This window comes from Aptenodytes patagonicus, chromosome 1, assembly GCF_965638725.1.
Source record: "Aptenodytes patagonicus chromosome 1, bAptPat1.pri.cur, whole genome shotgun sequence".
NCBI lineage: Eukaryota > Metazoa > Chordata > Aves > Sphenisciformes > Spheniscidae > Aptenodytes > Aptenodytes patagonicus.
Genome location: NC_134949.1, coordinates 56,071,135 through 56,093,695, shown reverse-complemented (window position 1 = coordinate 56,093,695; position 22,561 = coordinate 56,071,135). Strand labels below are relative to the sequence as shown.

The 22,561-nt window shown below is 41.4% G+C and overlaps 1 protein-coding gene across 1 annotated transcript in view; it reads left to right on the top strand.

Moving 5' to 3' along the window:
- GUCY2C (guanylate cyclase 2C) overlaps window positions 1-22,561 on the top strand; it is a 47,190-nt gene that overhangs the window by 9,744 nt on the left and 14,885 nt on the right. The window contains exons 6-17 of the mRNA XM_076328694.1: window positions 114-210; window positions 2,926-3,040; window positions 4,251-4,386; window positions 6,614-6,699; window positions 7,135-7,246; window positions 11,001-11,082; window positions 13,417-13,522; window positions 14,074-14,136; window positions 14,744-14,815; window positions 15,766-15,870; window positions 17,114-17,200; window positions 21,376-21,508. Of these exons, the coding sequence (XP_076184809.1) occupies window positions 114-210; window positions 2,926-3,040; window positions 4,251-4,386; window positions 6,614-6,699; window positions 7,135-7,246; window positions 11,001-11,082; window positions 13,417-13,522; window positions 14,074-14,136; window positions 14,744-14,815; window positions 15,766-15,870; window positions 17,114-17,200; window positions 21,376-21,508 (1,194 nt within the window). The remainder of the gene's footprint in view (window positions 1-113; window positions 211-2,925; window positions 3,041-4,250; window positions 4,387-6,613; window positions 6,700-7,134; window positions 7,247-11,000; window positions 11,083-13,416; window positions 13,523-14,073; window positions 14,137-14,743; window positions 14,816-15,765; window positions 15,871-17,113; window positions 17,201-21,375; window positions 21,509-22,561) is intronic.

Sequence of the window (22,561 nt, the reverse complement as noted above, 5' to 3'; positions counted from 1 at the left end):
CCTTAGCCCAGCATTGCTCTACTGCCTGCTGCTCAAGCACGGGGGAGCAGGCAAATGTCCTCTTCTTGTCTGTACCTTTCACCAATCTGTCTCCATTTTTGCCCAATCTGTAGTGATCATCATGTGTGGCTCTCCCACTGACGTCAGCACAGACCTAGGGACGGTGCAAGTGGATAAGGACATTGTTATCATCCTGATAGATCTCTTCAAGTAAAGTATTACCTTTGCTTTTCCTCTTTTCTCTACAGTTTGCTGAAGGATAGAGATAGTGGAAATAGTCTGAGTGGAACTGTTTTGTTGAAGAAATGTTCTCTCACAAAATGTTTTCCATTGCCATCTTTCCTCAAGTCTTGCCATTTATCTAAGCTGCTTAGTGTTTAATTCATGGCACATACGCTACAACATCCCCTTTAGTTCACACAATATTTTTCTAAGGCAGTGACAGAGCAGGTAGGGTTAACGTCATCCTGTGGACTCCTCAGTGCAGGAGGCCATGAGGGAACCACAGAGTCCAAAGTCAGAATGGTCTGTCAAAAAGTCAAAAAAGCTGTTCATATGAGATTTTGTAGATTTTTCATACAATCTGCCCAACCAGACAATTATGTAAATGTGGCTTACAGTATATTTTTCTAGGCTCCGTTTATTCCATTTTTAAATGATTTAAGAGTGGTACAACTGTCTCTTCCACTTTATAACTCTTCCACTTCATAACTGCCTCTTCAACTTCTTTATAACTACATAAATCTAACTTTTCAGAGACGTTTCTTAGTATACGACCTAAGTTTTCTGTTGTTCAATTTCATCTCTATATTACTAATTACAAAATCTTTATAGATGAGGACTGATATAAACTGGCCTTATTAATAGTAGCCTCAAAAGCTTTGTCTGTATACGAGGACTGAGAGCTGATCTCTGGCCCTAAGTGACACAGCACAGCTCACATCCATATGGCTGAGTGTAGATGCCCAAATTGCTTTTTGGGTATGGCTCCGGTCACCGTAGTAGGTCACAATCTGGGAGAAAGCTAGTTGGCCTAAACCAAAACCAGGCCCGGGACAGTGCTGGCAGCTTAATGGTATGGATGATCACAAGGCAAATGTATGTGCCCATGTCTCGATCTTACTTATTTCACTGTTGATGTAGCAAAAGAATCCATGAACTTCCGGGGCCTGTGGGACTTCCCAGCCCTCACGTCTAAAGCTGACCTTGACAGGGCAGGGCTGAGGCACTTTGAATTAATGACTTCAGTCATTTAATCTTTGGGTACAAACTGGAGCCTGTGGTTCAAGTTCTAACAGGATCTTCTCTGTCCTGTACACTTTCAAGTTCACCATATATATTTTTCAGAAGTGCCTCTAAGAGCTTTAGACTGTCCACCACTTTATACAGGCACTAGGAATCCCCAGTTGCTTTTCCTGAGGCAACTGGCTACAGTTCCTGTTTCTTTGCAAATGCACAATGGGGACTATGTACGTGAGTGCTTTTACTTACTGGTGTTGCATGTATAATTGTTGCCTCACAACAGTTGAGGGTGATTAGGGGCTTCTCTGCTATCATATGCATCCTTCTGATACACCCAGCTGCCTCAGCCCATTTTATATGCTGCCCTCCTTAAATCTGCTACATACCCTGATTTTGCTGAATATCTCAAATCATGTTCTTCTTCTTAAAACAGAAACAAAATACAGACACGTGTTAGATCCAAACTCAAGCTGTAGGAGAAGACAGTAGGCGAGGTCCCATGCTTCTCCAGGAGTCAAGTCCCTCAGACAAAGTGATGGATTTAAATTTTCTTAAGCTCTGAGCCCTCTGGCAGCCAGGACACAAACACAGTGTTTAAGCCTCCCTCAGGGAAGGTGGGACGCTGCAGGATTATCCAGTCTGGCAGAGTCTAATGAAGTTTCCTTTTCACCTGGCTAGTTCAGTCCAGGACTGAATGCAAAGCACTTTGAAATTCTTCAGAGTGAAAAGTGCAGTGTAAAAGTCAGAAGGTTCAGGGAAAGGCAGGGACAGGGCTCTGGTGTCAGGATCCCATCTGATGGCCGTGGAGCGGAGCCTGTGGTCCTCAAAAATTCTTAATACAGTACTGACTGAAAAATAAAAGGATGATCAAACTTGAATAATGAGAGAAGGCTCATACAATTTTTTCCTTAATCAATCTAGCTATAGCAATGACAGATGCTGCCACTTGACACTAATATCTATTAATAAATTCCTCTGCAACATGTGAATCCAGAGGTTGCCAGTCTGTGAAGCACTTCCAGATGGCCTATCAGGGTGATGAAACCAAAGATACCTGAAAGCTACGACCTTTTCTGCTTGTTTTAGCATAGTTTTCAAATTCACATAGTTTCCTCTGATTTTCCTAGCTCACTGAATTAAACAAATAAATCAATAAGCTGCTCTCTGCACCTCTCTGATTGTTTCATGCCCTCCTGTTAAATGTTTTTAGTGCAAATCCTGCTGTGATCAATTCTAGCAGGAAATATCAAAATTAGAGGAACATGCAAAACAGTGCAGAAGAGATCAGAAACATGCACAATAACATGAAGAAACAACAGATTGCAGTACTGTGGATTCCAAGAAGAGAACTCAGTTTTAATAAATATAAACTCCTGCTTGAAAGAAGAGGAAATAAACAGGACAGAAACCAAACAGTTACAATAATAACAATAATTCACTGCAACCTTTGAGTTTCAGATTGCCAGATCTCTTTGATACTACCTTTTAATGTAGTTAAGCACAGAAGCTGGCATCAGGGAATGAACAACATAAAAAGTTTTGTCCATGATGAAATTTTATTTTTAGAACTACTGTTTTAACCTGTTAAATAACAGTGCTGCTGGGGACAGGAGAGTGATTCTGTCATGGTTACCACTGCCCCTGTTGCTGATTGTTTGTGGGGTCCTTGTGCTTTGCTTGCAGTAACATGTACTTCAGGAACAACAACTCAGCCCATTACATGCAGAATGTACTTGTCCTGACTCTGCTACCAGCTAATGACAGCTTGAATACCACAAAGACTGAAGACACCATCCTGGTAACCACACTATTTTATATCTGATTATTGCATTCAGTTCATTCAAGTTCATGCACTAGAAAATGAAAACTAAAAATGCAGCTGTAATCATCCCCCATCATGCTTCCATGCTGGTATTTTCTTACATTATCGCAGGATGACATTTTGTCCTGCTGTAATGATGTAAAAATACAATATCATAAGGCAAACATACAGGCTCTCATATTCCTGCTTTGTGAAGTTCAACTCAAGCTTTTCATTTGGTCTGCAAGTGTCACATTCATGGGACGTGAGGGAGACTTATAAGCACATGGCCTTCTGACTTCAATTCTGAGTGACTGACAATCTTATATGTAGCTGCAAGGCATCACTGAAGGAAGATCTATAGGTGTAATCGAGATATGAGCATGGAAAGTTCAGAACTAATAATTGTTGACTGATTTTTGTGCGCAGATATGTATAAGCAGTGGCAACCATTGCTGTTTCTGTCCAGGGACTTTCCAGTTAAACTTCAAAAACAGGAACCTTTTTTTTCTGTAGGAAATACGTATTTTTTTAATTTCTTGAAAAGCAGAAACTATGCAAACCCTGTATCTGCTTAGTGAAACTGATACTCCTGCCGTCTGCCCAGGAACCAGACTCTACACGTAGAGTTCCTCCCAGGATTTGTGGCTTTGAGCTCCAACTCTCCAGCAGGCAGCCTGAAGCTTCTGGATGGATTTACAGGGCTTCCAGATCCCCCAGCCTGGGCTCAACACTTTTTGGGTGCCAGCACTATGGCAGGCTGCTGGAAATTCTGGCACAGCTCCTTGCCCCTGAGCTGTGGCCATCTGAAAGCCCAGACTTGCTGGCACCACACTGGATTATCTGCACAGAAAGTCTAATCCAAAGCCAGGGGCTTTGGGTCCCACAGAGCAGACCTGCCCAGAACCTACAATGTAGGATTTCTTGAATCCTTTGCGTCGGAATCAGCATGCCAGAGCTTTACATTGGCCTCTTACAGGTTTTCACCACCTCCCTGTCTTCATACACCAAAAATATATTTTGTTTACCTTTATTTTTCCAAGCGAAGAATGCTGATGTGGCATTGCCCACCTACTCACTCAGTGTTCAGCAGATTCTGGTCTTACATGCTGGAGTTTTTTCCAAATGGAGACCACAAAAGATATTGTAGCTTTAAGGCAGAAACGTGAACTCTCAAATTGCCATTTTTCTTTTTCTCCTGTTCTAGACGGAAGATGACTTTTTTGTTGGCTATTTTAATGCAGTCTTGCTGTTTGGACATATTCTGAAGAAATTTATCGTCTCCCAGAGCCCAGTGTCACCTGTCAGTTTCATCAATGAATTCCGAAATACCACTTTTGAAGGTAAAAAAAGTACAGTCCTGTGCAGGGTTCACTAAATTGATGAGGGGAAAGAAATTTGTTTTTAAGCACTCTTAGGATAAGTCACTTTTGCACTAAACAAGTCCAAGGCCTTCAATGAGTTTTATTCCCACTCTTTTTTCTTTTTCTATCATTTTTTCCAAGGATGTTATCTTCAGTATTAGCAGAAGCACTACACAGCAGTCGTGCAGAATCACCTCAGTGCATGCAACACAGAAGAGGTAGAAAGTCAAAATAATGATCATTTGAAACATTGCAATTAGCAACAGACTGCTTGAGGACCAGACTCCTTTCTGGGCTGTTGCGTCGAAGTACAAAGCACATTTAAAGACTATTGCTGCCTAAGGAGGGCTGGGGGAAGGAGGAGGGACAGAGCTTCCCAGCCAGCAGAGATGGAGGACAGAGATGGGGACCTGAAGCTGGTGTCATTCTTTTGACAAAAAGCTGAGCTCTCTATAGGGAGACTATTTGGAGAATGAGAAAGGAGCTGGAAGAGTGAAGCATATAGGTGGGTTTCAGAGTCCATGCTTCCTCCAGAGGCAACCTGGCATTCAGGTTGTTAATTCGCGACAGTGGCATTTCTAAGCTTTCCCCCAAAGGTCTGGTCTTGACTTGAGGCCAGTACGTATGAAATATGGTTGATGTTCAAAATGACTCTGAAGTCCACTTAACTAATCTTTAATGAAGTAGTTTCAACCTTTTTCCACTTTACAAAGCCATCGTAGGCCTGGGTGCCTGCAGTGTGAGTGTAAGCCAGCTGGCAATGGGTTGGCTCTTCTTAGTCAACTTTCTTGTTCCTCTCACAGGTTGTCTAGCACCAGTGGGCTTTTGTAGGCCACGGGCTTAAAATCACAGAATTCAATCATTAGGAAAAGACAGAGGCAATACTTACACAAAGAAGTAACAACATTACCTTTCTGGGAGCAAAGTCCCAGCTATCACTTCACATCAGAGATCTGTACCAAAATGACGACTTAAAGCTTTGTGTTTATGTCCCACCTGCTTTCAGCAAACACGTGTAGAAGTTTCCCAGATTTTCCTAATATGGCCTAACAGGTTTTGTGCTTATCTTTGCTTTAACCATGGTATCCCAAACCTAGCAAAATACAGTTTACTAACTCCTCCTGGAGACAGCATCCTTTTTTGAATATCAGTAAACTCATCTCTTCAGTTTCACTCTAAATTTGAAAGGTAAGTTGCACAAACTTTTTTACTTATCTGAAATAATTCTTGCACTGTAATGCTCCACATTAGTTATAGGTTTAGTTTTAAAAAAAAGTCCTAAAAGTGAAAGGTGTTGAACCACCTTCATTCTTGTGCTGGAGGCTGGTAGAGTAGGGAGTGCATACGATAATTATTTTGATATTAAGAAGGTGGACCATGAAAAACTTAGCATTGGTTTTTGAGGTGAAAAGGGAGAAGATAATTCCTGAACTAAAATAATGATGATGCTGAACTTTAGGAAAAATAAAATAAGTCATCAGCAACAGCAGCAAAAGAGCAATCTGAAGCTGTTCAAAAAGACTCTCCTGAAAAAAGAAGGAAAAACATGAAGGTGAGACTTTCAGGAGTGGTGGGTATTGGCTAAGCTTGTGCTCTTGTTGAAATGACTGACTTCATGAGAGCAAAGTCAAGCCACGCTGAGGGACTTAGGAAGTTCCACCTTAAAATCCTTGGAATGTGCTACATAGGCAATTTCTCAGTCTGCACATTTGCTGAGATACAGAGACAGGAGGTTAAAGGGAAAAAGAACTTGGTTAAAATAATACTATTAGAGCCAAGCAGGTAGCTCTCGAAAGAGTAAGGGGAATGAAAGTACCCCTTTATTTCCTTTCTTGCTGACAGATTGAAACTGCAGGTGGAAACAGGCAATTTCCCTTCTCACTTCTAAAATGGTCCCTTCAAGGGAGGTTACTCTGACATTCTTGGTATGCTGAAGAAACCTGACAAATATATTTTTCTATAGCTAGAGGGAGACTCTCCTCTTCAGTGCAGTCAGTTCAACAGCTTTTATTGGATTTTGTAGAGAAAATGTAGCATGCTATTAAGGGAGAAGTAGCGCCACACTAAGCTAATATGTATTCCAGCATGTACCTGAAGAAGAAAAATATCCTGAGCATCAGAAATCCTTTTATTTATCCCATCCTTCCTGCCACATATTTGTGTTTCTGAGAATGCAAGCCCTCTGACTAATTCCTTGTGTCCGCAGGTGTACGGGGTCCTGTGACTCTAGATGAATTTGGAGACATTGATACCAATTTGACCCTGCTGTACACACCACAGACTGCAAATCATGTACGTATGTGCAAGGGAGCAATTGTTTTACCTTATATATGAAAGGAGAAACAAAATGCCCTGTACTATTGCATAAGAATGATGACAATAACTACAGCGGAAGTGCTGGTGTGCCAAGGCATGTGCCTCCATGCCAGGAGGGGGTCATGAGAGGCGTGCTGGAGACTGACAGGATTGATGTCATCTGGTGATTCAGTAAGTGAAGTGCAGCTGGTATTTTGTGGGACTGATACATTTCTTTTCAGAGAGAGGGGAGGAATGATGAAGACTATGGCAGCCAAACATATGGCTAAGCTGAGGAATGCACCACTGTAGCAGAAAGAGCAAGAATTACTTTGAGTTTGGGCAATACATTTATTAAGCGTAGTTTGAAGCAAGAGACAAAAGAGGGAGAGCACAGCTGCTGACTGTATTTCTTCCCTGCTACACCCATAGTTCAGAACTCTTCTATATTTCAACACTCGCAAGAACGAGACACACGTGATGACTACCAGTCCGGATTTTGTCTGGAAGAACCACAAGCTGCCCAGTGATATGCCAAGCACTGGTGAGACACCCATTAAACCTACCTCTTCTTCGAAGACAAGTCACACAGCCCTAAGATCCGCCTGCTGTGCAATCCAGCACACTACCTTCACAATGCCACCAGCCAGTGATGCCAGGAGCTGAGGGCTGAACAGTATCTTTCCTTCCCCTTTCCTTTCCTATATCGCTGATACAGCACGGTGGCTTCTGCTTGCCCCTTTATCCTTGTTGTAGGGAACTGGGGAGAGGACACAGCACAGTGCAGATTCAGGGTGCTTCTCTGGAGGGGTCTCTTTGGTGAGCTGGCTCCTTGCAGAAAAAAAATGGGAAACTAGGTTATTGCTCTATCTCCACTCAAACTTTAAATCTGAAATCCCAGAAATCACCACCTCCATTTCTTTTGAGTTTTTGGTGACTCCTGGATAGAACAGTTGAATCCCCTTGTAATTCAGCATAGCAGAGTACAGCCTTGTCAGTCTGAGCAGATTGGGATTGTTTCCCCATGTAGACTGCTGCCATATGGTGATTGGCAATGGAAAGGTATATTCTTCAGGGTATGATATGCAGGATAAAAATTATTGCAGTGGCGGTGGTTGCAAGGGGTTAGTTTTCACCTGAGTCATCCCCATCAGTGAGTGTCCAAAGGTGCCTCTGTCAAAGGTCTCTGCTAAAGGTCTCCACTAGTTTGCTGTATTGCTTACCTCCACTAGGGAATATTACAATGCAAACCAATAACTGGAGGAACAAACACGTTCTGATAACTAGAAGTCCATTCACAGCAAGGTGGTACATGGATTCAAACACTTTTATTCCTCAGTAACGTAAATCAGATGGCTTCAAACTAGGGCTTGCTGCTTGGCCCCAGCCTTCTCAGTCTTGCTCCAGTCCCATTCCCATTCATCCCCTCTCCCCACAACACACTGTGTTGTCAGAGGATCTCTGTGTCTTTAAAACATTCCCCTGAGTACATCCTTGTTTGAAGCTGCTGTACAAGGGCAAAAGAAAAATTTTTGGGAATTGCAGAAAGCCAGTGTCTACAAACTAGTAGCTCAACATTCAGCATTTAACAAAGGCCTGACTTTGTGGCCAAGCTATACTAAATCAAAGTAAAACCACCTCCCACAGGCACTGGATTATTTTGGTTTCACATTTTTAAAAAATAAACCTTCCTTCAGTGTGATTTTAAACAAGTATATTCCTCCAAAGGGCAACTTATTGTGGCCAAAGTTTAAGTAAGTTTAAGTACGGCCAAAGCCAGTCAAAACTTTCCAACCAGAAAAATGTTTTTTCCTCCAGGGAGGTGAACAAACACAGCAACCAGAGCCCTGCTCCTTCCTAAGCTGTTATTGAGAACAGCTGACCCAGTTCTGCTACCCTGCTTGCTCCTGGCATCCCTTAAAAAAAGGGGCTTAATCCACATTTTGCCATTATTCAGAAAGTTTGAACCCTCGCTCTAAACATGGGTAAGGTCAGCCTTCAATATGCAAACGTTTCTGGTTCCAGAGGACCTGAAAACAGTTCATTTGTGATGTACTCTCCTTTTGTGTGTTGTAATACTAAGAGCCAGGAGGTGGTAGCAGATCATCAGGAATGGGAGATTGCGGCCCCAGAGCGCTTCCATGGACAGCTTCAACCTTCTGATTGTTAAGCTGCAAGCCACTATTCACAACGCTTAAGTTTTAGAGAATTCGTAGGAAAAGACGTTGCACATTCTCATGTATATGTCATTTTATAGTGGTAACTTAATGTCCTTCCTTGGTGGAGGGAAACGGTAGTACTGACAGTTTTCAATAGAGAAGCATCAGACTAATACTAAGTTACTAGGACGCCCCGAGACTGATGCTGGGATGAACACACAGAAAGAAGGTGGGGAGACGTGATATACAGAACAAAAAGTCAAAGCCAGAAAGCTTCGGGTCCAAAATCCAGAGTTCCTAAACTGAATTCTATGTCAGATGCAGACACATTGGTATGTTCAAAATCCCTGCCCAGCTGGTGTTTGATTCTGGAGGCAGCTAGTGTGTGTCTTGTTGCTTTTTATTTATTTATTAAGTTGTACACTTTATTGTTTTCCTGTGTGCCTTTATTTCTGTTTCTGGGCACACGCAGAAGTGCATTAGCCTCAGTAAGGCTGAGTAGCTCGGCTTTTTTACTATCCATAACCAACATGGCAATCTGCGAAACTAGATTCTCCTCTGCCTTCTTCACCTGAGAGACTTGCTCAGTAGAGTAGGTACACTCTAGACATCTGGCCACCAGACGAAGCTCTGCACTAATGGCTTGTTGTTCTTCAAAGGAAGTTGGTGGCCACAACTTTCCTTCTCAGCACCCCTGAACTCCAAGAACTGACCCAAGACAGGCTTCAGTTCACTTTTCCACATTAAGACAATCAAAATTACAACCTTAAATAATCAGTTCCCAGCCTTGCCAGTTCTGCCTGCCTGCTCAGGACTAGGACCCTCGTGTGCTCTGTGATTTTGGGTCTAAGTCCTCAGATGCCTGAACAGCCTGATTTTCAAATTGTTTGCCACCTGGCAGCTTCCAAGGATACTAATCTGGCAGCTTTGTGCTGCACGAAATTAATTTCCCTCTATAGCATATGAATTTCGTATTAGAGTAGAGTCCACTCAGTACCACTTGTCATCCCAACACATTGTCTACAGATGTGTTCAGAAATGAGTCCACAGTCTCCAAAGCTCTGTCTACAACAACTACAGAATCACTTTAAACAACTGGGTCAATAATGGGAGAACCCAGGTGCAAAATGTTGAAAAGTTTGTGTATGTTAAAAGCTGTACCATGATTTTCATCTTGACCTCTTCTTGGATAACAAGTTCTTGTGAGAAATGCCTTTCAAATCCACAAGTGGCTGTACTCTGTATCAGCTGAAATTCTGTGTGGAAGCTGTGGTCTTCAGGTGTATCCCGTCCTGAAGCAAATTATATCAGTAAAGACTCTGAGTGACAAAGGTATGGATAGCTGTGGAAAATTCACTGTCAGAGAGGCATGTCTTTCTCACTGGCTGGGTACCCAGCAGGACTGGAAAGGAAAAGACATACGTTATAAAGCCTGAATCAGAAAGTCATCACTGAGTGTCGTGTTTAATGGTAAAAACCGTAGGGACCAAACCTTTGTTCTGCCATTCAGAGAAAACTTTATCCAAAGAAGTTGATGAAGAGCCCATTTTGCATTAAGCCCTGGGTATGCTGGGGGAAAACAATGTTTCCTGCCTGCCAGTGACTCTGATTTCAAATGGTCAACTGCTTACCCCCTCTACATCCCTATCCCACAGAGAGTTGTACCCAAGGTTTGCCTTCACCATCCTCTCTTAAGAAGTTAATGAAAGGAGAAATTTGGCTGCTTCATTTTTTAAAATGTGGTTACTAAGAAAAGTCAGCTTTATTCCTGGACTATCCTAGTTTGTCTTTAAAGAGGAGAACACCTGGGAACTCTGCTGCTGAGCTGATGTGAGATTTAGTGCTGTTAAATTCACTTCCCACCTGGGTGTCCCTACAGAGTGCCCATGCCTCAGGTGAGGATGTAAGACTGCACTGCTCTGGGTCATGCTTCATCCTGCAGTGAGAGAGGCAGGCACGTGTCACCTCTAGGCAGTGCTGGACTTTACCAAAGCCTCTCAATTTGGATGTGACCAAAGAATATCCCTGCTTAGCTACTGTGACTTGTACATGTGTGGGTGAGGGTAATTTCTTAAACATAATATTGTTTTTCAGTGTCTTCTGTCAAGTTGTTTATTTTTCAAATTTTCTTTTATGCAGGCCCACAAATCTTGACCATTGCTGTCTTTACGCTCACAGGAATTGTGATTCTGGTTCTGATCATCTCTTTGCTGATTCTAAGGTACTAACCTCTTTGGCCCCCTGTTTGTCATTGAACAGTTTTCCTCCTAGAGCAATGCCTTTGATGTCTCCTTGAAGAACCATTCATTAGCTTACCTTACATACCTAGGTGGTTGCCCTCAGTGTGAACTCTTTAGTATATGCCAAATAGTGTTTGCATCCGTAGCGTTGTTATGTCAGGTTAATAATCAAGGGAGAAGATGCAGCAAGGCTCATAGTTTTTGCATCTGCTAAAAAGCTCTGACTCATACATACACAGAAACATATGTCTCAGACCAATCTTCAGACTTTTTCCACTTACTGCCCACCTTTAGCTTACTTGGGGTTCACTTGTGTTTCTTTAACCTATTGGTGACATAAAAATTAAACCTAGAAGGAGGTAGTTGTCTTGAGTCACTGTAGGAATCAAAACACCATGAGGTTTTGGTGTTTTCATTGTATGGATCCACCCCATCTTTCAGTTTCCTCTGACTCAGTCCAACTCCTCGCATACTGACTTTTCTAACATCTAGAATTTCATAAGTATAACACAGTTCAGCTTTATCATGATGGAAAAAGGAGAAATAGAAATCAATGATGTCTCCTTTTGCTGGAAGAAATGCCATCCCATTTCCAAAGTATTTGGTTTTCTTTCATATGTAAAAAATTGTCTTACCTGTGCATCTGTTTTCAGTAGCTCAGCATCCCTCTTTGCTATATATGAGAACTTCAGAAAAAGTGAGAAAATCAGGTCTTAAGAAAACTTGATTAGAAACAGATACTACCCAGGCTCTCTTATTTTGAGTGGACCAATCTGCCTTGCTAACTAAAGCTTTTCATGAGGGAAAAATCAAAGATGAAGGTATACAACTCTTACATATCCAGTTGTACTCAAGAAATAGAAGAGCTAATCATTGCCACATCTAAGCACTAACATATAAACAGACAGGTAAAGTTTGTAATGGCTATGAAAATTGATAAAAATTTGTCTGGAGACTTGTTGTAAAAGGTTCTGTACTCTTCCAGATTTGCAGATGCATAAAATCTAAAGATTTTGTTTAGATGATTAGATTATTATTGTATACATATCACTGTAATATTCCCAAGCATTAAATATAGAAGAGATTCATGAGGATTTTTTAGAATAAAGCTCGCCCTTTTAGTGTTGAAATAATAGCAAACTTCTCAACTATAATTGCTACCGAAGATTGTCCCCTAACAAGCAAAGGAGAAGAGAGACTCAGCTATGAAAATGAACAAAATGCCTCATTATTCCTTCTTTATCTCCCAAGTTTCTAGGACACTTGAACTATCCCACACCTCCCTGTGTAGTTCTGACTGCTAAGTAAAAACGCAGTCCTGAAAAACACATAACTAAATATGAAACCTAGTAGATTTTCATTCAGTTTGATATGTACTTAATCACCAGCTGTTACCAGTTTGAATTGCAGTGCCTCCTGGTGATACAACACAGCTTATGGGATTAAACTGAGAAAACCAGTTCTTACCACAATTATTGGTCTCCCTTTTCTTATACATGTGTGAGTTAAAAAATGTTGGAAAAGGGAATATTTGTATTATTAGTCAATACTATGGGTTCTCCCCTTTGGAGCACTTGCCAGCAGTCATCAGGGTGTTGGGATTCCCCTGCAGTGTCTCCAGTCAGTCCTGTGTTTTTTTTAATAGAGGAAGGACTTGCATGGATAAGTGGGTAGTTTGATGAGTGCTAGTCTTCTTGCAGCTTTTCTCTAAGAGAAGATAGTGTCTCCTCTGAAGTTCTGCAAGGGAGACAGCAGTTTCCTTCTCCCTGTTCCAAGGTCTCTTCCATCAGTTGTACAAAATGTGCAGAATACAAGGGACACACACAAAAAGGCATCTCATCTCAACACTGTTGTTATCCCCTCTCCTGGCATTGTGTTCACACCAGTTCTTACCATCCAGGATTGATGCCAGGACTTCCTTTGGCTTGTGTTTGTTTGTGGGACCTCCCTTCAGAGTACATTCAATAACACGGAGGAGAAGACTATATAAAATCCAGACGACCCTTTGTGCTTTACATTGTTCTGACGTCCCTTGAGACTGGCAATTGCCTAGCAGTTGTTCTCCTAAATCTGTTCTGTTCTTCTGCTATGTCTATGGAGTTGAATGAGCATTTAGGCTTTCCCAAAGCTAGAGGAATTAGAGCAGCCTCAAACTGGAAAACTGTAAGAGAGCCACAGGGCTTGTGCTCAAGCCTTGCCCACCTGACACTCCATCCTTGTGTCATCCTGACACTGGAAGCTTCCCTGTCTTAATCTCCTGTTGCGGGTTTCGGTTCACTGGGAGGATATTCTGAACGAGTTTGCTTGTTTTGCAGGATGTACAGGAGAGATAATGAGCGTCGGTGGAAGAAATGGTCCCATATACCACCTGAGCAAATCTTGCCTCTGGAGACCAGTGAGACAAGTCATGTTAGTTTGAAGGTAAGAGAAGCACAATGCCTGAAGCTGGGTCTTGGATTCTTGTCTTCTAAAGACCATCGATGCTGGGGTGTTGGCATGCTGCGACTACAATGCAGGCTATGACTCTGGTAGAACTAGGATCTCTTAAAATTACTTCTTTTTAAATTTTTTTTAACCCTCACTTGCTGTATTGAAGAAAAAAGAGATTATTCCCCATTTATCGCTCCCTAATAGAATACATCTGCTTCCCAACAGTAAAGCTCATTTTGTGATAGGGGAACGGGCTGGGTATTGGTTTCCTGTCTCTTCCACACCACCACTGTTACAAATTATTTCCCTGTGCTTTGTTATGCCTCTGTAACACCCAAGAGCATGAAAGCAGCAGGTGGAGGCCCTGGCAGCCATGGGAGCGGCATGGATGTCCCACACTTTCTGTAGCATGTAGTGGCACTCCCTAGAGAGAGAGGCTTATGCTTCTCTGCGTGGCACACACTGACATTACTTATCTCTCTGGACCTGCCAAGTGGGGAGTAAGTGATAATTGCAAGTTAATTATTCTTCTTTGTCCTCAGATCGATGAAGATAAGAGACGTGACACCACCCAGAGACTGCGTCAAGGCAAATATGACAAGAAGGTAACCTGACTGCAGTGTCCATGCTCCCTTCCTTGGCTTAGGAGGGCTCTTTCTGGGAGGAGGTCGTTCCTCTCCAGGGACAATTCCACCTCTCCTGACCTTGCAAAATGGCTTGATCTTATGGAAAGAATAAGCCATTTATTCCCTATCAGGTGCTTTACATTTTGCTTACTGACGGCAGGCAAAATATTAGACTCAATATTAGACTCCATGAACCCCTAGCCTAGTCCAGAAGCACAGAAGCAGAAACAGAGGCACCAGAAATCTGATACATTTTGGTACTGAGGAGATAAATGGATTAATGGAGAACAGGCCATTTACATGGCAATTCTTGTACATTCTGTAGCTATCTGCCTGACTGATATATACTAATGTTGAGTTAAAATTTGCATCATTGACAGTTCTAAATAGTTCCTATCCACATGGTAAATCTTTTGAAGGAAATATAATTCCATTACTTATTAGCTGATTAACTGAAACTCCAACAGTGAAGCAGTAGGCAGGTGTTTCTGAAGCATTTCTTTGTATGGACATTTCTTGGAAAAGAAGGATGAATTGCTGTTGTACTAAACCTATGATTTTTTTCCCACTGTTATTTTTTCTTCAGGTGGTGATCCTAAAGGATCTCAGAAACAATGATGGTAATTTCTCAGAGAAGCAAAAAATAGAACTGAACAAGGTAACTGTTGCACATAGCAACTGGACACTGCAGGGTGGGATGGAGCCTATGAGTGAAGTCATTGCTTTCCACTGTCAACTCCAACAGCCATGCGTTTGTGCATGTTTGTGAGGTGGATGGGTAATGAGTTCCTCAAAGGATATTGCTTGATGAACTTTCTCTTTGTGTGTGTGATCTCATCATCAGTTAGAGTCTGAATTGTATGCCACTGAAGCTGAGGATGAATGAAGTAATTCATGCTCTGTCATATGGCCTTGCTAAATACATTTTTATAGCTGATGCTAAAAGGCAATGCACTCTTTTTGCTCATATCATGCTAATTCATTAGTAGCGGAATGTTGTAGTTAAATCTTATTATTGAACGCCAAGTGCAGCTCTTTAAATATAATTAACTCTCTGCTGACTTGTGCATACAGACTCTTCCAACATGTGAGATGAATTTGGCCGCAGTACTGCATCTTTTTTGAATGAATAGTTTTCCTTTTTACACAACACAGCTATACTGTAAATTCAATAAGCTCTAAAAATACCTCAAAGTAAATTACAGTTGTCTATATAAATGGACAAAGTCCATAATATCATGCAGCATCATTAAATTTTTACTACTTGCTCATTTACTGACTGATTCACAACCTTCTGTCACTCATAATGGCTATTCTGGTCAACTGGGAGGTTTGAGTAGAGAGGCAATAATGGAGACTATAGTGGGCTCTGGAATTAACTTGCAGTATCCAACAGCAGCCACTCTTATCTCCCAAATCCAGAAGGCTCTGGAATGACAAATGTCTTCAAGTACTTCACTCAGTGCCTTAGTACACACGAGTTTAAAGGAAACTCATACATCTTATCAGGGCCTGCGATAAAAAGCCACGTCACACAAGTATCCTTGACCTGTGTTTCTGTACTAACAATGATTACTTTTAAAAACAGATGCCATGTTTCTGCTCTAGCTCCTACAGATTGATTATTACAACCTGACCAAGTTCTATGGCACTGTGAAGATAGACACCATGATCTTTGCGGTGATTGAGTACTGTGAAAGAGGTTCTCTGCGGGTAAAGAATTTTGCAGGTCTCCTTCCACCCCCAAATTATCAAATTTCAAAGTAAGAAAAAAAAATCCCTATCTCTAAGTCTCTGGCCCTCATGCAGCAGCCATGGACTGAGCAAGTGGTGGCAGGTTTCTGACTCTGAGTTCCCTCTCCCTTGCTTTGTTCTCTCCAGCCTTCCCCAGGTGCTGCTGCAGCTGCCATCAGCTTGATGGTTCTCAGCAGCCAGACGATGAGGTGAGGTGCAAGCAAGGAAAAGTACAGGCAGAGCTCTGCCCAGGCAACAGCCAGTATTTGTATTGTGTCCCCTATTGGGAGCATATAGGATATAACTTTTTCTTTATTTTCCAAGCTGTAGCTGTTGTCCAAGCTGATGTCCTTGTGGACCTCACACTGCTCCCAGAGCGTGAAAGGACAGAGAAAAGAATATATTCAATATTATAAGGGACAAACAGTTTGAGGCTGGAATATGGCAAATCCTGTGCTGTAAGGGACAACAGCCCTTCATTTCTGTTTATAAAAAGAAATGGTAAACTGATGCTTGGCAAGAGTTATGGAAAGACTTACAGTTTATTACTACCAATATTATTTCAGTGCTAATCACAAAGTAATGCTGGCATCAGCTCTTCTGCAGGCACACATTGTCTCTGCTTCTGAGTTCATACAAAGACTCTCATCAGTAGCAGTGGTCTCTGGAACAAACTCACAGCAAGGCAGCAAAATAACAGCTCTATCTCTAGTTCTTTTCTTGTAAACTGGCATACTCATGGAGGTTTACTTTTAGCAACAGAAATCATAGTGGCTGGAAGAACTGTACATGACCGGCACTTTAAGATAAAGGAACAGTCTACTTTGAACTTACAAGGCCATGAGTAAATTGGTAGGAAATGGACTGTGAGCACAAACCACAGAAATTCCTTTCCCTTCCTCTTGCACACCTTGCCCATTTCTATCTCAGCTATTTTGCTTTATTAAAGACTCAGCTTTAAAAGCAAATTCACTATTTACCTTTAATTACACAAAACCCTCTTTTCTGGAGTCCTCAATTTTCTCTCTCTGTGTAAACCTAAAATATATTTCATATATTCTGTTTTTTGAGTCAACTGCTCTAGTGCATGTACTCCTTATAAAAAATGAAGGGCTACCTCTTTCAGTTGCTGGTTGAAAGGCTGCGTGATTTAGATACTCCTATCTCATCTTCTCCTTTTTCTCTGATGCAGTTTAGAACCACTCTTTTCTTCTCTTCACAGGATGTTTTAAATGATAAAATCTCCTACCCTGATGGCACATTCATGGACTGGGAATTTAAAATCTCTGTCATGTATGATATTGCCAAGGTAAGCGGGCTGCTAACAGTGCAATGTTAATCAACGTGCCTGTCTTGCAAAATGGATCCTCTGGAGAAGGGCAGCTCTCAGGGTCTTCTCCTTTCCTTGCTAGAGGATGTATGCCTTTCCACTCTTTCCACACCTATCTCCTCTGGGGATAGGTGTATGAGGCAGGAGGAGCCAGTAGCTGTCAAAGTGAAGGGGGAAATGGGAGCCAGAGCTGGCTTTGGGCTATTTATAAATAAACAAATAAAGTATGCCCCAAAGAAATGTGACCCAAAGATCAGAGGGTTACAATCTGTTGACCAGTGGCTCTGATTAGTAGGGCCTGTGCAGTCACAAGAACTGCAAAACGCACTGCTCTCTGGCCTCAGGTAAGGCATATAAAGGAAAACTGTGTTTTTGCAAAATGATGGAATTATTCCAATTTGTATCCAGAGACAGGATAAACTTTTTCTAAATAAGCTGTTTATTTTGCATCCTGATTTTCTCACTCACTGGAGTGAGAAACTAGAAACTAGAGCTATCCATTTCAGGCAGTTTGAAAGGGAAGAAATTAATCCTGTACAGAAACCAAGACTGGTTTTCAGTAGCTTTCAACAGATCTTTACATTTTAGGTCCTTGTGGTAGGAAGACTCAATATGAGTGGTAAAGGAAATTCTATTCTACATTAGAGACTTGTATCTGTTTAGCTGGTAGTTAAGGAACCTTTATAATTCACAGGAATAATAATTCATCATACCTCTGCAGGTAATGTAGAGAATTACTTCTGCCTTTTTGCTAGTGCTCAGCTGCTCTCCTCTTCCTATTGCTGGTTTGCAGTTGCACAAGTCCTCCCATTTCCCTACATGCATCAGTTCAGAATTGGTTCCCATGATGAATGACTCCACTGTGTCTGTTCTAAAGAGATATTGAAAATCTTGCTCTTTATTAAAGCCCCCTTAATCCAAATTGTCACAGTTTGTTGGCCGTGTTAATGACTTTCAAGTTCAGTTAACGTTCAGCATTAAGTTTCATTTTAAATAGCATCAGTGGAGTTTCCCTTCCTCCTTATAGCATATCAAAAACCACGTTTTTTTTTTAACCCTTCGCAGTTCACCTTCAGATGTTTCCTAAGAACATAGGGATTAGTACTGGCTCTGTTTACAAGAAGGAGAGAGAAATCCCAGTCCCTCTGAAGGGAGTGACCAAATGCCCAGTGACTGCACTGGAACTGGGACTTCACAACCAGTCGTTCACTGCACCATTGGTAATGGGGATGGGACATGGAGTCTGAGGATAGGTGGCACACCACATCTGTTCTGTGGAATGACTCCTCAGCATTTTTAGCCATGTTAGTAGAGATGGTTCACAAAATCTTCCCGAAAACTTGTATGTACCTAGGAATATCAGGAAACTTATTGTCACTTGGATGATCTGCCAGCCTCTCCTGTTCCTTGACCTGATGCTGTGGTGGAGCCTCTGGGACCTAGACATTTCCATGAACTTCTTGTATTGCTTTTCCCAAACCACAGCTTCCCAGCCTCCAGGCACCCTGTCTATTTTTACTTGAATGGCTTCTTGCTTTACGTAAGTCACTTCATAGCCCTTCAGCTCCAGTTCCTCTCATCCCAGCATCTGCCCTTTTCAAGCCCAGGCCCAGCTCTCCAAGCTCTTAAAATCCCTATGACCAGCTCCTGCAGTTTCTCTGTCTTCCTTTTGATATGCTCCTCCCTCTCCACACCACCACTTTCCTACACCCCGCTTTTATCGTTGCCCAGTCCTCGTACTTCACCTACTCTTCATCTGGCACAGAAGCTGCTGCATCAGTGTTTCTGAACAGAGGAGGTTGTATCATTTGTATTCCCTGGTACAGCTAGCCAAGCAGTGACTATTCCTACAGCATCCCCTAGTCCACTAGAGGAGGTGGCATAGGCAAAGGGAAGCCCTAAATCTGCTCCATTTACTTTTTTTTGCCCTTTTTTCGTTTTTTTCTTTTCTATATCTTTGCTGTCTCTAGGTCTGATGGCACCACCTGTAGCTACGTGGATTTGGTTACATGTGACCAAAGAGCTCTGATGAAAGGTCTGCTAAGAAGGAATTGCAGTAATCAAGCCTTGCAGTTATTAGTGCATACACTGTCGTTGCAACACTATTTATTAAATAAGGGGCTGCTGTAGGATATTGTGCAAGGGATTGTAATATTCTTGCACTGTGTCAGGAAAAGGGTTCTCAGTCAGAACTAAAGCTTCAGAGCTTCAGAGCAGAGGTTACAAGAATGCCTCAAGGATTTAGGAGTACTGCGCTGAAAGTCATTATAAATTTTGAAAATCACATTGTGGGTTCTTAATAGGTTCTGTGTTTTCAGGTAGGTGCAGAGGATAGTTGGAAGGAAAGAGGAAAATTTTATCGGGCACATCTATAAGACTTCTGCTCCAGAAATTGTTAACAAGAAAGCTCTGGTATGAGGAAATAAAAGTTACCTTTGCCTGCCATTTGATCCTGAAATTGGTTAGGAATTCTGCTGTAGCAATCGGTATATTTCCTGGATGAAATCAGGTGCTGAAAGAACGCACAGCTGGAGGAAATAGGGCCAAAAGCAGGCAAAACATCCTGGATAGTGTCATCAGGGCTGCATGATAAAAGCTGCTTAATCAAGAAATATGTTCCTTGGATATAGTGTGCACACAGTCTCTGTAAATTTTGGCATGGTCTAGATAGGTCCAGGATAACCAGTCCAACAACATTCTCCAGGGATTGCATCTCTTGCAGGCTGCTTGTGTCTCAGACATACATCTACTGTGCCGAAAACTCAGCTCATGTCTCAGTGATCTCTTGCAGCATTTGCTGGTCCGTTCCCAAATACAGGTACCAAAGGAGAGAAAACCCAGCATGTCATACAGTGTATTCATGACCACATGAGCTATGTAACCTTGATTAAAGTCTATCTACCAGTTATCATACAAGAGGATGAGCTATACATGTAGGAGTCTAAGTGGAAGACCATTCAGAGAAGAAACTAAACGGATATGATGTACCTGTTCTGGCTTCCACAGAATATAGATTGTGCTTCATATACTGAGCTACAGAAAAGAGGACTATAGGAAGTAAAACAACCAGCAGCAGCCTATAAGTAGGTGTGAGATTAAGTAGTTCAGAAGAGAGAGATGAAACAGAATAAATAATAGGAAGAGGGTGCAAATTAGCATACCTACTCCCTTCTTCAGTTTACGCCCACTTACTAATGTTCTTTTCCTGCTATGCCTCAGTGCTGGCCCCTTCTCATGTATTGCACCCTATTCAAGTGTCTTAGACTAAATGAGATAAATTCAGAGGTGATGAGTAAAAAGGGGCGAACTACACACCTTCATACGCCTGTGTGTGTTGTGAGTCAGGAGTCTAAATCTCAGGAAACATAGCTGAAACTGCATCGGCCAGTCCTCATGGTGCCCACTTCCGAGTTTAGCTCATGGATAGCTGATATGTATTGACTAGTACAGAGAAAACCATAATCAGCCAGGTCAGAAGAGACCTTTATGATTGTCTGATCTGATCCCCTGCCTTACATAAGCCTTAGTGCATCATCTAACACTCTCTGCATTGGCCCCTCTTTAGCCCTCTGCTTTGCAGAAGAAGATCTGCTGCAACATTTCTGAATGAAGTCTCTGGTGTATGGTAATCTTCAAAGACAATACAGACATAAAGAGCAATTCCTCTCACACCTATGGTGTCCATTGGATGAACATGTAGTCAGAAGCACTTTTTTTGTGTGACATCCCAACAAATCTGTGCTAAATTTACCAAAAAAGCATTTATTGCAAGTGAAATCAAAACTTATGTGGGAGGAAATAAATTTTCCTAATTGCTTAATTGTGTTCTAATCTTACCAAAACCCAAGATGCTATGTCAGACTTCTGTTAACTAAGAGGAAGGATGGTCTTCCATGACATGATCCTTCTAATGATCCATCTCCTCATTTCTTAACATTGACTGTTCCTGTCATCTTGGAAAGTCTCCTCTGTAAAATAATATTTGCTTCCCTCCATGACAGGGAATTGTGATTTATGCATATCCATTGCTGATGAAGGCAATTTAATTACTTGGACAGATATTACACTAATACTTCACATTCTTGTTGAGTCTGGTAACTGCTGAGTGTCTCACATGTAGTCTTGCTTTTTTCCTCTTTTATTATCAACCACAGGGGATGTCTTACCTGCACTCAAGCAAAACTGAAGTCCATGGTCGACTCAAATCCACAAACTGTGTAGTAGACAATCGCATGGTAGTGAAGATCACTGATTTTGGCTGTAATTCAATTCTGCCTCCAAGGAAAGGTAAAAACAGTACCCAGTTGGACTCTCCTTCATGGTTTCCAACCCAATGGAATTTTCTTATATTCATAGTCCAGTAGGGCCTAATTATATCTTGTACACAGTACAAAACATACAATATGATTTTGTTTCATATAGCAGCCATCATACAAATGATATCTGAAAACACTGTCTTAAATAACACAATGAAAGAGAATTATTAGCAGGTAGAGAAAGAAATTGGGCAGTGTAGGCGAGAAGGAAAGGAAAGATGAATTTTCAACTTACAGTTTAGAAAACAGAGATTTCACATGTGGCTGATATGCAAAAGACATTTTCAGCATCCAAGGCCTTCATGCAAACAGCTCTCTTCAGCAGTAATGCTGAACTTGTGTGAAGAAAAAAAGGAGTTAAGTACCACATGATCTTGTCATTGATCAGATGCACGTGTTACCACAGTGCTCTGTGATTTAAACATTAACACTTGTGACTCTGATCATCCTTAAAAAACCCTGTAATGGTAGGCAATAACCACCTTAATGTTTTTCATTCCTTAGGTAGGAATCTAGCAATATGTGTTCAATCAGATTGGAATAATTTTAACAGCTTTTCTTTACATTTTCTATCCATCTCATACTCATAGGAAATTTCGGTAAAATACAGCACTCCTTTCTACTCATCTTTTCCTTCTTACTTGATCTTGAGTGAAAAGACGAGCCCATCTGAAATTATGTCATCTGAATCTGTATGGTAGAGCTTGGTGTATAATAAGCACAGCACTATGCCATAACTGTAGTATATAATCTGAGAAGAAACTGTGGTTGCAACTGGGTTGAGAGAAAATTTTTACATTCAGACTCAAACATGGTCAAGAGTAGCAATGAGAACATAAAAAAAGAGTAAGAAAAGTGCACTGAATGTAAATGCTCTATTCATTCTTCATTTTACAAATTTCATACTTAAATTTATATTATCATTACATTGTAATGTATTTCTCTTCTTTCATTGCTCATAAGATAAATGCTCTGACAAGCAGCCTCAAAATTTCTGGCTACTAGATTTCTTGAAGAAAACCTA